We start from the raw sequence: 18,089 nt of genomic DNA, 5'->3' as shown, positions 1-18,089 counted from the left end.
CTTTAATGTCTTGAAAATATTCAAAATCTCTTTGTCTCAAAACATCTTTTTGTACAGTTTGTTTATTGGTTGATACTTTTCTTAAGTCTCTCTCTCTTTTTTAATGTTTTTGTTTATTTTTGAGAGAGAGTGAGTGAGCGAGCGGGAGAGGGGCAGAGAGAGAGGGAGACACAGAATACGAAGCAGGCTCCAGTCTCTGAGCTGTCAGCACAGAGTCCAACGTGGGGCTCGAACTCACGAACCACAAGATCATGCATGACCTGGCTGCAAGTCAGATGCTTAACCAACTGAGCCACCCAGGCGCCCCACTCTTTAGTCTCTTTTAATCTGTAGCTAGGTTGCCAGTTTTCAAGCAGCAAAATGATGTGACCAAATGCCTCCCCATTCTTCCTCTCAAAGATGATACTTGAAAATACAAAGGTAGATTTGATTGAGTGGCTGGGCAGGGAGATTAGTGAGAAGACAGTTGAAGTAACATGAAGGGGTGATGCTTGAACTGAGGCCAACTGAAAGAATGGGGCAGTCAGAGATGGAGTTTAGAAAGAAGATGCAGGTGGAGCTGACCTAGGATGTAAAGTTAGAACTTCTGAAACTCTGACATCTAGGGGCTGTTTAACAGGCAATTGTAAATATCCAGTCTAGAGCTTAAAAGAATGTACATCAAATGTAGAAGAATAGTGACCAGGATATATTTGCTAATGAGAAAACTTAACAAGAGGCAAAGCCCTTACTGTATTTATTCTTGAAGAATTCAAGATATAAATATCTTAGAATATTTGTTTCTTTTAGGAGCAATTAGAAGCTATCAGTGGAATGGGTGTACAGATATCAGGGTTGGAAACCTCTGATGAATAGTATTAACATTCATTGAAGAAGTTCTAGTGGCAGTAAGTGACAAACTTTCTATTAATTTGTCCTCCTTTAAAACATGGTTTTGGTAGTAATGATGGTGAGGTAATAGCAAACATTTAAACAAGTACTTCCTGTGTCCCACATGCTCTAATAAGTGCTTCATATGCATTATTATACTTATTCCTTATAGCTGACTTGTGGGGTAGCTGTTATCATCAACCCAGTTTTACACATGAAGGGATTGAGGCTTTCAGAGGCTAAGGAACTTGCTAAGGTCTCATTGCTGAAAGTGTGATATGGATTTGAGCCTGGACATTGTGATTCTGCCATGTTAGCTGTTATGCCAATCACCAACCTTTTTCCGGCCTTTTTCATGCCATCATAAGAATGGCACCATAAAACAAGGATATTTCTTGTGTGCAAGTTAGTACAAGCACATCATCTCTCCCTGCTGCTGGCTCCCCCAGGGGTGATGAAACCCACCTTCAGTTCTACCTACATTATTCTGAGTCCCTAATAATTCTTACATACAGTTCATTTAAACTGAAGTTTACAGTGTCTTTAAATATATCTGAGTTTTTTTTTTAAGTCAGTTTAGACAGTAAATGTGAGCTATGCTTGCTGATAATGCAAAGCCATGTGTTAGATAACCCTAAATTGATTGCATTAGGCTAGAGTTTGTACATAAAGTTGATTGTAGCAGTTGCTTATTTTTGACTGGTTAGAATTAGGTGACAGTGTTAGTGAGCAGTGAAAGTCTTTAGATACTCAGGAGATCATGATTTTGTAAGACCAGAAATTCACAGAGACTTATGTAGATCACTTAATCAGATTCCTAGTAATTGGCCAATCTTGTGATGAAGGGTAATTGCAGCATTTTCTTCTGTAACCCTTGAAGAGACATGTTCCTGCTCTTACCAATTTGTGTAAATGCAGCTTTGAAAATTAAAGAACACTTGTATTTGTGGTGTATATAAATCTGTGATAATTTAATAATACTGTCCCTCTTTTTGGGACCTGTTATTATTAACTCATGAGGGACATGACTTGTCTGTTCTTGGTCTCCCTTGGGCTTCAAGAATAGTCTAGTCAGACTATCAAAGACTTCTAGAGTATGGTTTTATGATCAAGAGATGAGTATTTTTTTTTCCTTATTATGTTTGTGTACTGGTAACTTCTAAGTCTATGGCTTTAATCATTCACCAGGTAAATGTAATAGTCTTTTGATCCAACTCTGTACCTCATTTTTCTTATCTATGAAATGGAAACAATAATATTCGTACCTACCCTTTAGTGTTGGTGTTAGGATAATATCAGTACTATGTGTAAAATATGTAGAGCATTGCATACATAATAAGTGTATAAAAATGCTATCATTGTCATCAGTGTTTTGATAATTTACATTTTGGTCTCCCAATTTTTTAGCTGCTTTAAACTTTTGTTTGAAGGAATTGTGGTAGTGATGTCTAACTCCCATGGTGTTCCTGTTTTAGCATAAACCAACAGGATGACAAAAATGCCACTTTAAGATGTATCAAGGTTAGGGGGAGATTTGTGGTTCTGATAAATTTGAATTTGTAAAAATTTAGAATTTGACCACTTAGAATTCAATATTGGTACTAGAAAGATAGATAACAGTAGTTGAACTTAGTACAGTGGATGAGACTATCAAGTAATTTCTGCCTTCCTTTCACATGTTATCTACTATGTGCTAGCTATTTTGCTTGCTTAGGAGTACCAAGTTGCACGATGTAAATTCCTAACCTGAGGAACTTTAGGGATATTTTTGCCTGAAGAATTTAAGAAATGAGATAAGCAGTATGTCCTTTCAGCTTCAGTTTTTCTTTAGGGGCCAGCCATCCTCACGATTTCAGTTTAATTTATAGTTACATTTGAAGTGCTAAAAACCTTTGGATCAGAAACTCAACCATTATAGTTTTTTAGAAGTGGGCACGTGCACCCCACACCCATGTGACAAATATGTGTAACGGTATTTCTGTGCTAACTTTCCACATATATGTCTGTCTGAATGCTTTGGTTTCCAAAAGAGTTTGTGTAGCATTTTGTTAGGAGGTTTACCTTTCTTTATTGCAGGAGAGGAAATTGTTCCTCCATTGAAAACAAAACAAAACAAAACAAAAAGCTGCATTGAAGCTTATCCAGTCTTTTTAAAGCATTTTTTATTGAAATCTGTAAATGTGCAATTTAAAACTTCAAGCCTCAGCTGCAGCCCTCATTGCTTGTAGCAGCCTTTTCATTTATTGACTTGGTTTCCTGTTTTCACAGCAGCTATCCTGAATTGTCACTTCTCTGCAAGGCCGCCAGCCCACTGCTGTCCCCTTCGTTCCTTCCCACTCCTCCTCTAGAGACTTTGCTTCAGGCTTTACTTTCTGTTCTCAAATACCCTGTTTATGTGTGGCCACATGTGTCTCCTGACTCACCCATCCCTCCAGGGCTGCAGGGAGAGGTGTCTGGTTTCCTGAACAGTGTGGTTATTCCTGTTCCCTCCTGTGCTTGTGGCCTCTCCTCCTGCCCCCTTTCCTGCAGACTCTAAGTGTGTCTTCCATCTTTAAGAAAGTTCTCCTTTGGAGGTGCTGGGGGGCGGGGGGGGCTCAGTTGGTTAAGTATCCAACTCTTGATTTCAGCTCAGGTCACGATGCCATGGTCTGTGGGATTCAGCTCCGCATTGGGCTCTGTGCTGACAGTGTAGAGCCTGCTTGGGATTCTCTCTGTCCCTCTCTTGCCGCCCCCCCCCCCCCCATGCTCTCTCTCTCTCTCAAAATAAACAAATAAACATTAAAAAAAAAAACTGGTAAGCAAAAATACATTGTTTAAAAAAAAGTTCTCCTTTGACTCTTTGGCCCATATCCAATTCTTGTACTGCTTTTTCCTTCCAGATGTGGCCAGGCTTTTATTTTATTATATTATTATTTTTATTTACCTTACTCATCTGCTACCTATGTTGCTTTAGCTCCTTAAAAAAGAAAAAAAGAAAGAAACAAAATACTTAAAATCGCCTTTCTTTCCCAGCAAGATATAATCATAATTTTTAAGTATCCTCCTTGTCCATGTGTCCCTAATTTCTCTTACTTGTATGTGTGTATGGAGAAAATTTTGAAACCTAAGATTTTCATTTACATGAAGAAATTATATTTTTAAAGAATTAGTCTTTGCATAGGACTGTAGAACAAGGATGTTTAGCCACCAAGCTTGGCATGTTATGAGGTATACATGTGCTGTAGGTAAATATGAAAATTCGAATACACCCTTGCACGTACGCATCTACCCACGTGTAGATGCACTTGAGAAGATTGTTTTATATACACATGGTAATACTGTAAGGCTTCATAGCAATAATATTTTCATATTTACTATCGGTCTTTAAACTAAAATGTTTTATATTTGTGGTGAATAGAAGAGTAAATAAGAGCATTTTAGAAATTATTTAATTTGTAAACTCTGTCAGGGCAGGCCCTGTGTGTGTGTTTCAGGTTTACATTTGCTATGCCTAGTACAGAAGTTTTCACTAGTCTGTTCGCTCTTATTTTTTGAATTCGTTTTAAAGGAAGATACTCCGTTTTCAAAGGAAGATGAGCCAATAAAGACCTTCATTGTGGTCTAATTTTGTAATAGAAGAGCTGACAGCACTAGGTGTTAGATTCTTCGTATCAATTTTTTTGCAAAACTGCTTAGTGAATAAAACCCTCTGAACTCTCAAATTTAGCGATTTAAAGAAATATATAGTCAATAAATAAGGCTTAATTATTTCATATGCATTCTGTTAAGTACGAGTTAGTGGTAGTTTTCCAGTCATTTTTTTTTCAGATTTGGCTGCTCTTCTAAATTTGGTAAATTGTTTCTTGAGCCCTTGAATATATCCCTCCACCCTCAGTGTAGCTGAATGACTGATTGATGTATTGTAATAAATATGTAATCTGCACTGACATTTTTTCTTTCAGTCAAAAAAAGAAGTGTTTTGAATAACTTAATGGCTCCCAAGACATCACTCCTTCATTTCATTTTTTAAATGAGTTTTATAAGGTTAAGAATGACTCCATTAATGAGGCTACAGAATTTTCAGCTTTACTAGTTCTTCAGTAGTTTTATGTTGTTCATTCTTCTGGTTAAGTGAAACATGATTTTTAGAAAATACAGGTCTACTATATTCCCAATATTTTCAAAATACTAATTTTCCCCCCAAATGAAGCTGAAATAGCCTTAGTATTTTCATCAGTTTTCAGAGTTCTTCCTTTTTCATGGTTCCAAGCCCCTGTAATTGAGTTGCTAATGAATGGAGAATAAAGATTTTCTGAAGAACTTCATGTGAGAATGGTGCTTTTTTTCCCCTAGAGTTTTTATTTATAAAAGTGAAGTAATGTCCTTATAATTTAGAACTTTTAGGAAATAAAGCAAAAAGTTCCCCTCTACTTTTTAAATGTGTTCTTTTCATAGGTATGGTAATTTATATATAACTAAATATTATTAAGTATATAATTTTATTATAAAATATTTCTTCTCTGTGGGTTAAAAATATAAATGCTAAAACCTTTAACTCTTGGTAGAGCTCTTTCTAAAATAGGTTTTATATTTTATGCCTCAGTAAAAATGGTGTGGGCTTACCTTTCTTTTGACCTGATATTCTTAGGGTCACTTACAATGCTGTGTTGCCTTAATTAATCTTGTGAGTGTACTTTGTGCCATTGGCCATACAAAAATAAATAACACAAACAATACATATTTGGTCTTTGAACTTATAGCTAGCTTACTGCCCCATCAGAGGAGAAAAAACGAAAACAAAAACAAAACAACTAATGATTAAACTTTTTGATAAACCCAGTAACAAAAGTGAGGTAATGCATTTGTGAAAAAGATTAAAATTATTGTGTATCAGAAAAGCCATCTGCATATTGGAAGGCCGCCATTGTTAGAACTTCTTTTTTAAGCCATGGAACACTTTGTTCATAGGAAATCCTATTTAGCTCAATAGCAGTAGCTATTATGGTTAGAAGAAGGTTGAACAGTGTGTAGTCCCAAGGGGCTCACAAAGTGCATATTCAAAACCTCTGATGTGAGCGAACTGCTGGATCCTGTAAAAGGATAGAGGATAATTTGCTGTAAATAAGTAAAGTTATTTTCTTGTTGGTTTTTGGCACAATTGCATATTTGAGAGTCAAATCTGAGCCCATCAGAAGAGTATAATGAAAAGTGTAGGTGAGCAGAAATAAGGACCTGCACTTAAGCAGAGGGCTTCGATTAAGAGGCCTGGGGCTTGGGGGGTTGGGAGGCACTGAAAGAACCTGATGATAGGCTGTGGAGAAGGAGAAAAGGAAGATTTTCTGTTTTCTGGTTTTATCCTCTTGTTGGATGCTAGTGCCCAGATAGTGGATGCAGAAAAAGAAACAGGCATTTTTCCTAGTTTTGGTCACTGTGGCTGGCCCTGTGGGATTCCTGGCTAGCTGTCTCCGGTTAGTTATTGGAGTTTTTGTTAGTCTTCATTTTATTTCCCTTTCTGGTGTTTTACCCCAGATGTGGAGCCGGTAACCCACATACAAGTGATAAGAATCCTGTCTCCATTTCTCTCAGATGCCAGCAGCTTTGTTGTTTGAATATGGCATAACATCCTCTCTAAAATATCCACAAAATGGGTATTTGATGTGTGGGGTCTTGGTGGTCCATAACTTCTCTAGGATTGCTGTGTACCCACCTCTTCCCTGACTGGTCTTCCTAACCACTGTTTGCACACATTTCACTGGTGCTGGCATCACCCTTTCTTATTCACCATGACTTCCGTGTTCTTGCTTCTCTGTGTTCTAATGCCCTTGTTAGCGTTGCCCAGAGAAAACACTGTAGAGGTGCCTCTTCGCATCCCTGGGTCACTTCTGACTTGTGCCAATGGCACGTTGCACTTGATCTGCTGAAGTGGGAGGGATTCCTTCTTGGAGCTCCAGTGCCCTCCTCATGCCATATTTTGTCAGGGTCATCTTGCAAAGCGCTAATTTCTGGTTCAAAATTGTTTGGATTTTGCAAAGGTACCGTTCTTACCATTTTTTCAGTTTCTGTTTGTGGCCACCACCCCTCGCCACCTTAGAGACTTATTTTGAGTTAAATATTACTCTAAGTATCCTTTGCCCACACCTGCCTCCCCCACTCTTGCCACTCTTCTTTTGTTACAAATCTTTCTCTCTCCTCACTTTGCCTTTATTTCCTATATTACCATAAGCTGCCATAAGCAGTCCTTTTGGGTTGATTGGGCTCCACAAACCTCGATTAAGTTTTCATATTGTATTAATAACTGAATGAAGTAGCCTTTTCATGTTACTTTTTTGCTCTCTAATAGCCATCTTTGCTGAGCTAAATAGTTTTCTTTGGGTGGTGATCAATGATTCTTTCAACTCCCTTGTCAACTTCAACTTGATCACTTGTATTAGCTTCCTGCTTTGTAAATAAGGAATGTGAACACCACACGCAGCTCTTTCATGTGGAGACATCGCCACCGTGTGGACTGACAGGATATTGCTAAGGAAGTTCTTTTAGCCTAGTTTCATTTTTCTGATGACTGGTAAACTGACATTCACATCTTTGACTTTCACTTTAAATACTATATCTGAGTTGGTGTGTATTAAATTATTAATTCATTAAGAAAATAGCTGAGTGCCAATTAAGCATTGTGTAGTATATGTATATATTGGGGTGCTGGTGAGTTAGAGGAGTTTAAAAGCTAATGGGGGATGACTCCTAAAATAAATATTATGACTGGCAACTGCTTAATGTGAGCATGTACAAAATGCTCTGGGAACTCAGGAGGAGAGTGGCTCAATTTATTTGGAAGCCACTGAAACACTTCTCAGAGGAAGTGGTAGTTAGCCTGGAATTCAAAGGATGAGTAATAAGTTTACTAGATAAAAGGTACTGTTTAGAAGCTGGAACAGCAGGTTTGTCCAAAGGCCCTGAGGCTTTGGTGGGGAAAAAGTCAGCATGGCTGAACAGGTGAAGTTTGCAGTATAGGATATTTGGGGTTATGAGCAGAGGATAAAGTTGTACATTGGCCTTTTTAGAAATGGTCATAAGAGAGGAAAAGAGATGAAGAGAGCTAGTATTTTTTATGTACCTATTATGCAAGAACCTGTATATATACTGTTTTGTTAAATCCAAGTAACGTTGTGAAAAAGGTATTGGTAGCCCCATTTTACAGTTGAGGAACTAGAATCTTAGAATTTAAGTTCACCAGGATCACATGGCTGGTTCCCAAACCTTTGTCCTTTGCATAGCCACATACTGCTTCCTTCACGTGCTTTGTCAAGGGGTTTGGACTTTCTCCTGTTAGGGAACCATGGGTTATAAGCAGAAACATGATCTGATTTGCCTGAGCAAATGATAACTAAAATGGTGCCCAGTTTCTACCTGGTACAGCACATAGTTCCGTCTAAAAGATTCAGTGTAGTTGGAGGAAGACACCTAAATACCTCAGGACTAAGAACTCAAAGAGAAAAATATAAAATAGGATGAAATTAGATGGGATAAATATTTTGGAATTTGGAAAACAGTGACTGAGAAGATGTTATTACAGAAATAGGGTTTGAGCCATTGCTTTAAGGTACAATGTGATTGAGAAGATGGAGAAGGGCCAGTATCTTGGACAGACTGGAAGAGGTGGGAAGGGACAGGCAGGAAAGGAGCCTCCCGGAAGTAATGGGTTTGTGTTGAGGAGCAGAAGGAAATAAGGTGGGGAGAGAAGGACAGCAGATTACACACTTGCCTCTTCCCTGTTATTCCAAGTCTACACTTGCCATTTTGGTTTAGTCTTGTCTTAAAGGACATCATTCATTTTTGATTACTTCAGAGTCCTTTTAATTATACTGGGAGTGAATCAATCATGGTCCATTTAAATTTTTGTTTTGTTTGGGTTTATTCATTTTTTTCCTCGTTGATGAAATAAAAAACAGGAGGCTTTTAGGGTACCTGTCACACAGCTAGGCTTTGTGGCTTTCATTTTGTCAATTGTAGAATGGGCTGTATTGGCATCAAATCGGTTGTCCAATATAGTTCTTAGTGTAGTCTAAAAAATTATAGGTCTTTTCTAAGTGTCCATCTTGGCTGATCAGAGAGACTTGTGAAGTACTACTTTGCTGTATGTTCCTTTTTAATCTTTAGGCCATTCTTTTCTATCCATCACTGGTGATGTTAAGTCTTAGGTTATTTAGAAATGCCATCAGGTTTATTCCAAGATTCAGCTTTTTCCATTAGTTCATAATTTCAACCCTTGGCATATGCATGCGTGCGTGCGTGCATGTGTGTGTGTACAGAGAGAGAGAGAGAGAGAGAGAGAGAGAAAGAGAGAGCATGAGAGCGAGCATGTGCATGCAGGGGAGAGGCAGAGGGTGTGGGAGAAAGAGAATCTTAAGCAGACTCCATGCCCAGCATGGAACCTGATGTGGGGCTCAGTCTTATGACCATGAGATCATGACCTGAGCTGAAATCAAGAGTCAGCTGCTTAACCAACTGAGCCACCCAGGCACTCCAAAATTAATTAATTAATTAATTTTAGAGGAAGAGCACGCGAGAGCATTGTGAGCAAGGGAGAGGGACAGAGGGGGGGAGAGAGAGAGAATCCTGAGCAGACTCCATGCTCAGTGTGGAGCCCAATGCAGAGCTCCATCCCATGACCCTGGGATCATGACCTGGACCAAAATCAAGAGTGGGATGCTTAACTGACTGAGCCACCAGGTGCCCCCCCCCCCCAACACTTAGCTCATATTTTTAAAACATAAAACAATTATTTGGGGAAAAAATTAAAACAACACTGCTGAATACAACACCTGCAACTTACTTGCATAGATATTGATAGAGTTGTACTTTTTTTTTTTTTCTTGTAGTTTTTCTAAAGATTTTTCAAAGTTGACAAGCCTCATGCATAAGAATCACCCGGGATCTTTGTTTAAAAGGCACTGTGATGGATCTCCCACCTAGTGATCACAGATTGTGGGATTGGGTGGAATAGGTAGAGCCTGGGAGCATGCATTCTTAACCCAAGTGATTCATAAGCATACCAAAGCTTGAGAACCATTAGGCAAAGTGAAATCCCAGTATTAGTTCCAGATAATTATTATTGTTATAGTCCATCTTCTGTTAGCTAGCTCCATGGAAAGCTGAGTTTACAAACCTTGCACTTATTTCATCCATAGTAATTTGTCTTCAAAATGGACAGATACAGAATAACTAGAAAGCCAATGAATGTTTGTTATATTCTCTATGTCAAAGTTAATCTACACCATGGTACATGATAAAAAGCTCTGAATAATTATGTTTTTCAGTTAAAATTTTTTTCAAATTTTTATTTATTTTTGAGAGAGAGAGAGAGAGAGAGAGAGAGAGAGAGAGTAGGAGAGACACAGAATCTGAAGCAGGCTCCAGGCTCTGAGCTGTCAGCACAGAGCTCGATGTGGGGCTCGAACCCGTGAACCGTGAGATCATGACTGAGCCAAAGTCGGATGTCCAACCAACTGAGCCACCCAGGTGCCCCAGCTCTAGAATAATTATTATTTGCATTTCATGAGCATTGTTCATTTAATCCTTGCAGTCACTTTAGTAAGCTGCCAAGGCCACATAGCTGGTAAGCAGTGACCTACCTTAATTTCCTATTTTTCTGGATTTCAGTTCTGTTTGGTGATAAAGGGAATATTATAGGAGCACTTTTTACTTCATCTAAATTAGAATTTAGTAATAATGTTGTCACTTTATGTTAAGAAAGATGAGTAAGTTTTTTCCCCCAAACTAGGTAAATGATTGTAGATTGCAAAAGCCAGTGATTAAAATCTGGAGGGAAAAGGGTATGAATTATTTCTGAAGTATTGTGCTTTGATTTCTCATTTGAGAAATCATTTAACTTTTATGGTTTCATTGGAACTGAACTCTATTCAATAATATGTCTCTGTACATTTTCACAAGGCATTGCCATCAAGGACTAAGTAGTTGTGAAATTGGTTAAGACTGGACTTGGGGGAAATGGTGGTCAACTGCTGCTTTGTTTGTAAGCAAATAACAAAATGAAAATGATTACTTGATAATCATTGGTCTTTTAAATAACTATTCAGAATTGTAAATAGAATTTTTTGTCCTTTAAAAACTTTTGGAATTTATTTACATGCCCCGCAAAGGACAGCCTTGGGGGAGATTGCTGAGGACGCCCTTGCACACACATGTGATTCATTGTGATACAAGACAAGTGCAGCATACATCTCCCTGTTGTACTCTTCACAACAATGGGGTATGCTCCGTGTACTTCCTTTCCACTCCTTTCCCTGGCTAGAGTGTGAATATGGTGGTGAGGTTTGGAGTTGCCACCTTAGAATATGAAATGGATGCTATGGGTTGGGGTAACTAAGCCCGTCAATAGAAAGAGCCTAAGTTCTTCATACCATGGAACTGCTATATCAGCCTTGGGTCCTTGGTGCTAAGGCTGTTATAATATGTGTGAGAGAGAAATGAACTCCCTCCTGGTTAAGCCATGACTATAGTATTTAGTTTTTTGTTTTGTTTTAATAGTAGCTGAGCTTGTATCCTAACTAATAAATTTGGCAAACTTGGCTGTGTAAAATAAAATAACGTACACATAGCAAAAAGCACAAAGGATAAAGCAACAGAGGAAAAAGGTATTCACAGCACATATTTCAAAAAGGTTAATTTTGGAGTGCCTGGGTGGCTCGGTTGGGCATCCAACTCTTGATTTTGGCTGAGGTCATGATCCTAGGGTCCTGGGATGGAGCCCCCGCATCAGGCTCTGCATTGAACGTGGAGCCTGCTTGGGATTCTCTCTCCCTCTCCTTCTGTCCCTTTCCCCCTGCTCCTGTGCACGTGCACTTCTCTCTAAATAAGAAAGTAAAAGATTTAAAAAAAATGACTTTTTTTCTTTTGAGAGAGAGCAAGCACATGCAAGTGAGCAGGGGACGGAGGGAGGGAGGGAGGGGGAGAGAGAGAGAGAGAGAGAGAGAGAGAATCTTAAGCATGTTCCATGCGGGGACTCTATCCCACCACCCTGGGATCATGACATGAACTGAAATCAAGAATCGGACACTCAACCAACTGAGCCACCCAGGTGTCCCAAAAGGTCAATTTTTATAAAGAAATAAAAAAAAAATAATAAAAAAAGATGCTCTTGTAATAATAATAAGAAAAAGAAATGAAAAAAATTATACTAAGGTACCCTTGTCATTAAGCAGATTGGCAAAAGCCTAAAAGATTGATAAAAAGCCTCAGTGGTAGAATTCCTCGTGCTCCCCTGTGGCTTACCCCTCACCCACTCTGCCTCAGCTGCACCATCGTGTTGTCCTTGCTAGGCCATGTCAGCCTCTGCACGAACATTCTGGATCCTCCCTGCCCTTTGCTGGGAAGGGAAGGCTGGTCCCTTAGGAAGTCAGCTGGCTGTCAGCCCCTTCCTTTACTCAGATGTGCTCTTCTCATTGACACGTACCTTGCCCACCCATTTCCAGTGGTATCACCCCCCATTTTCCTTAACCTGTACTAATTTCTCTCCCCAGAGCACTGATTTATAATTTACCAATTTATTATTTTTATTGTTTATTATCTTTGTTGTCCCACCAGAATATAAACTCCATGAGTGAAAGGGCCTTTTCCTTGTTGTTGTTGAGGTTCTCTGAAGTATCCTAAGTACCTAGAATAAGCCCTTATCCTAAAATTGTGAAACATTTGTTTGTTAAACAAATATAACAAACTGTAGTAGTAAGGCTGTGTGGAAGTAGGCAAATAAGTTGCTGAGCACCTGTGGAAGACAATTTGACATTTATCGTACCCTTTGACCCAGCAGTTGTATTTCTGGTTACTAGGTCCAGTCAATACTGTATGCACAAGGTTACCTAAAGCACTTTTTATTAACATATTTTTAAATAATTGCAAATGATTAAAAACAACAGAAATGACTGTCACTAGGGGTTGGCTAAGGCAAATATGGCACATCTGTAAGAAAGCCGGCTTCTCATGAAGAGATCTCTAAGAGTTACCACAAAGGAAAGAACACTATAGAGTATGCTATCTTTCCATAAGAAGAAAAACAGACCACGGAGAGAATGAGAATATATGTCTATTCTTCTGTGCGTACACATAAAGAAATTCTGAAAGAATATCTAACAAGCGTGGTAGAAAAATGTGCGAGCATGGTAGACGGAAAAAGGTTGGGAAAACCTGAGTTTCACTGATTACTTCTTTCTATTTTGTTTTATCAAGCAGGGAAAATATTTTCAGTTCAAAACATCCGAAGATAAAACTTAGGATGGTAGGTGCAGTAGGTCTAAGGAACATTACAACATTTAAATATACTGATAAATATCTTTAGCTTATTTGGGAGACAAAAATAATTTTTAGAAGCTTTTTTTTTTTTTCAAGTTTATTTATTTTGAGAGAGAAAGAGAGAGAGAGAGTGAGGAAGGGGCAGAGAGAGAGGAAGAGAGAGAATCCTAAGCAGGCTGTGAGCACAGGACCCGATGTGGGGCTCGAACTCACAAACTATGTGATCATGACCTGAGCTGACGTCGAGTTGGATGCTCAACCGACTGAGCCAGCCACCCAGGCACCCCGGAGATAAAAAGTAACTTAAAAAAATGATTCCAGTAGTCAAATAATGGTATTTTTATGTATGTGTTTTATGCTATTTCATTGTTCTTCATGGTTCTAAAAGAAACATGGGTACTATACTTTGTGCTATATATGTTTTAATTTTGTTGTTGTCATAGATAAGCATCTGATTTTGTTACCTTTTCTTTTCAGTCCTGATGATATTGGGACCTGCTGGTATATACTTCTCTCTGGTTCCGTGTTCATTAAGGAATCCATGTTTCTTCCAAGAAGCAGGTATTGTATAGACATTCTGTAATGGATTTTCCATGAAGCTTAAAATCTCTTTGTAGAATTGAGTTCCTTTGCAGAATTCTGTTGTTTCCTCTTCTGACAGAAAGCAAGAGACTACCTTGGGGCATTGATCTTTAAGAAAGGATTACTTTATGTTTAAACACTGTTACAATCTCTTTAACCAAGGGAAAGAACAAAAGACATGTTGATCACATGTCCATTTGTTATAGGAGCACATCAGGCTAGTTTAGGGCACATTTGTTTATTGGGAATAAAATCTGTCTCCATTAAAAGGCACTCTCATAAACATCTAATGAGAAGCAAAGAAAGTTCATTGAGACCTCATGGAACTAGAAATAGAAAGCCAGGGACTATCGTTGACTTTTCTGCTTCTCGGGACCATATGGTCTCTCATTCTTGCATTTGTCTGTGGACTGGTTCCCCGCTCTCTAAGGCTATTAATGTTTTTCTCCCTGTGATTTTGGCTTACAGGTGCTGACTATTGACTTGTGAGCTTATGTCCCTAATGTTTCCGTCATTTGACTGTAGTGCCTGTGTCTTTTCTTTGGAGTCTTCAGGCTACAGTCTGATTGGCCAGGCTTGGGGCAGATATGCACCTCGTTCCAATCAGCTATGGCCAAGGAGGGTTAGGGCTCATCTGTTACACACATATGTTCAGTTCCCTGACTGAAGGTGTCAGCCACTAAGTTTTACTAGTTATTTTTTACCCCAATTGTTTATTTTTCACAGTTGTATATTTTTATTTTGACTAAAGTTTAAAACATTTTAACAGATTAAATATCTTTATTTAAATTTACTAAATAAATATTTAAATGGGCAAAATTTATTAAAGCATAGTGACTGCTCCCCACCCCCCCCCCCCCCGCTTCTATAACTTCACTCTCTCATGAAAATATTTAACTGTATTCTTGATGAGTAATTCTGAATGGGTCAGGGACAAATTAAGAATCTATTTTAAAAACATGAACAAACATTTATAAAATGTCAGAGTCAGTGAGATAGGGAGAGGCAATTTATACATGCCTGGGTGTGGTAATAGAAGGCACTGGGATGGCCTTTGGAGGTAGGGACTTGGGTAGTGAGAGAGTGCCAGAGGCGCATTGCATCTAGTGAAAAACAATCTCTGGTGCAATTCCCATGCCTCTTTGCCCTCTGCTTCTCCGAGATCAGACTGGCAGGCATTATTCTCTTTGGAAAATAGCCCCATGAGGGAGAGAGGCTGGCTCTATTGCCTGCCTATTTGTGGTTGTTCTTATAGTAGCGATAGTTATAGTAATGGAAATAGCACTGGTAGTGGTAGTAGCAGTAATAAAGTGATGATGGAAAAATAGCTAAGGCTTTGACAGTGCTTTCTATTTACCAGCTCACCATTTTGAATAGTGTGTGTGTGTGTGTGTGTGTGTGTGTGTGTGTGTGTGATCGTTTAGTATTGCAACTACCCTTTGAGGTAAGTATAATTTTCATCTGCATTTTGAGACTGAGGAAACTGGCAGTACAGTATGGTGGGTGGTTGTGCCTCCTGGAATTCTGCCTGGGATGCTGGGAGTGAGCCGATGAACCAGCTCCTATAGTTCTAGGAATTCTGTTTCCCAGAGGAATGGAGAATTGATTAACGTTCTTGTCCTTCAAATACAGGACCTACTTACTTTTTGGTCTCTTTTTGGGGGTTCTAACTCTGTTTCTGAACTTGGATGAAGGTATAGTCAAACAATGTTTAAGTGTTGGTATATTTTTTAATTATGTATAATTTTAATATAAAAAGTAATAAGTAATGTGTAAATTAGCAAAGGTAAAGAGATGGAAAAAATCACTTATAATCTCTCAAAGTAATAATTCTATAATACTCTATAGTGTTTTCCTATCTAGTCTTACATGTATGTGTTTCACATACTGAAGAGCATACTTAATAAACAATGTAATATCTTGTTTATTTCAATTAAAGAATATGTGTACATATAAGTGTTGCCTTGTAATATTAAAAGCTCTTTAAAAGGCTTGCTCTTTATGTATCTTGATGCCTGTTTAATTGTTCAGTTATTTGAACTTTCCACAGTTTAGTTAATAATTGTAAGGTACATTTTTGATGGCAAAATTTTCATTATAAATATTGCTTTAATGACTGTGATTTGAAATTTATGTATCTTAAAGGAGGACAGAGGTTAGTGACTTCATTATTCTATTGATGCAAGGTCTGTTATACAAAACAAATCTATGGACTGAGACCCTAGAACAGTGAAGGAGCCTGTGATGGTCTTTTTTCAGTACCAGCCATCATTAACTAGTCAAGTAACAGCTTGTTCTAACTTCTGGAAAGGGAACCTAATGTTCAGAAAACTGCTGTTCTGGAAGAAAGAGGACTTGTAGTTCAGACCTATTTTATGAACACATTGGACTCTATGCCTAATTATTTTAAAAGATGACATAAGTTACTCTTTCTCTGGCTGGATGTCAAATGCTTGCAAGCCAGTACTTTAATGGGATGAAGGAAGGAATGGTGTTTCAGCCTGAATGACAAGCTAGTACTATATATAGGCTATGTCTTCACGTTGCACCTGTGACATTTGCTCTAAGTTATTTGTTTCTTTTGGTGATGTTGCCTTAGGAATAGTGTTCATACTGTTTTAATAGGAAGGAGTTTCTACTGGTGCTGTGCTAAAGGTTGACACTAGTGATGCGTATATATTTATTTCTCCACAAAATATTGAGGCTTGATTAAAGAATAGTATGGTTGAGATGTTATTAACAATCTGGTTTTATAAAACTAGTTCACAGATGATTCTCACATTTATCATATTTTTATCATGTTAGTCTGGAAATTGTTTATTGGTATATATAATAAGTAACTTGATCACTCATTTTGACAGCTAATTCACCCTGAACAGTTGGTTTTGAATCAAAATACTTTGAAGACTATTTTTATGTTTTTACCTAATTCTCATGAAATTGCTTTGACACCTGATTATCATCAAGTGAGAAGGATGATATACATTGCAAAAAATCTGCCATTTGGCTTCTAGGTTTCATTTGCTGTATTGAATTCCTTGATTGACATTGAGGTCAGCACTTTATGGTTTTTAAAAAAAAAATTTTTTTTGTTTTCTTTTTAGATAAATGTTCTTTGGGTTGCATACCTTTATGTTGTTGAAACATGAATCATTTTCTCTGTTAAGAGTTATGACATTCACAGAGTCTATTAATTCCTTTGAGACCATCAGTGACAGCTTACTCACTTTTTTCTGTTCTAAGCAATTTAAGTGAAATGAATGTTTTTGTGAGTTTTATTGTAAATCTATTAGAAATATATCAAGGTTTGAAATGCTGGTATTTGTACAAATGGCAGTAATGTCATTTATAATGTTATTACATATAATGTTGCCCTAATACAGGGCGAAACTCTTATGTGGAGTAAAAATTTGTAGTCCTGAAGCAATGTACAATTTATAGTAATGGTTTTCTCAGTCTTATTTAAAAATAAATTCAGTTTCTTTGATCAGAAAGGTGGTGAACAAAGGTAATTTAGCAATGCAACAAAGGTTATTGTCATTCTCACTTAGGAAAATGTCAGAGGAGACATTTGTCATAGATGAAGATAGAAACAGTGTAAATTGGATGTGTTTTTCCAGTCCTTTCAGCAGATTAGTGGTAGTCACTGAGTTGTGCATGTTGTGTACCGCACAACTCAGCGATGTGCGGTTTTAACCACAGTAATAGACCATGAAAAGCAGAGAGTGGTGAAATATTTTGAGGAAGGAGTTTTTTGCCCCCTAACTTTTTCAAAGGCATCATTTGCAACAACAGTGGAGCTGGAAAGCAATAGATGAAAACTGTCTCATCTAAAGTTGCAGGTTTAGAAGTGTTTTTCTTGTACTTTTGTTTATTCTACATAATGGGCAGGAAGATAATAATGTTCATTGTCCTAATGTGTTCTAAATCAGTGTTATTTATGGGACTTTAATAGAAATTATTGTATACTTAAAAATTTCCCACTTTTAAAATTGTCCCATCCTACGAATACTGAACCTATTTTGTAGTAAATTCACAATTTAGTAACTTGGATTAACATGCTATTTTAATATGTTAATCCAGGCTGCTGGGTTAAGCCAGGCTTCTGGCTTCTTTGGAAGGCTGAGAATTTTAGATATAGAAGATAGGCTTAGACTGTGCATCTAAACTTTCACTTGCTATTTGGATTGTTTGTTAGAGAAGAAGACAGTACCTATATTGTATATTAACTCATAGAGTGGAATCTTTTCCTAGTAATTTATCAGTCATTTTACATTTATTTGCAAAAAACAGAATGCTAGATGTTTAAACATTACTGTCATACAGACTCTTCCTTTGAGTTTATGTTGGTCATA

General features: G+C 37.7%; 1 protein-coding gene across 8 annotated transcripts in view; it reads left to right on the top strand.

Annotated features, from left to right (window-relative positions):
- The window catches only part of RAPGEF2 (Rap guanine nucleotide exchange factor 2), a 246,268-nt gene that overhangs the window by 86,694 nt on the left and 141,485 nt on the right, over positions 1-18,089 (top strand). For all 8 annotated transcript variants that reach the window (XM_053216762.1, XM_053216760.1, XM_027068275.2 and 5 more), the window contains one exon: positions 13,630-13,713. In XM_053216762.1, coding sequence (XP_053072737.1) covers positions 13,630-13,713 — 84 coding nt within the window. The remainder of the gene's footprint in view (positions 1-13,629; positions 13,714-18,089) is intronic.

Source organism: Acinonyx jubatus, chromosome B1 (assembly GCF_027475565.1).
Source record: "Acinonyx jubatus isolate Ajub_Pintada_27869175 chromosome B1, VMU_Ajub_asm_v1.0, whole genome shotgun sequence".
NCBI classification, from domain to species: Eukaryota; Metazoa; Chordata; class Mammalia; order Carnivora; family Felidae; genus Acinonyx; species Acinonyx jubatus.
The sequence above is the reverse complement of the archived record's forward strand: the minus strand, read 5'-3'. Positions and strand labels throughout refer to the sequence as shown.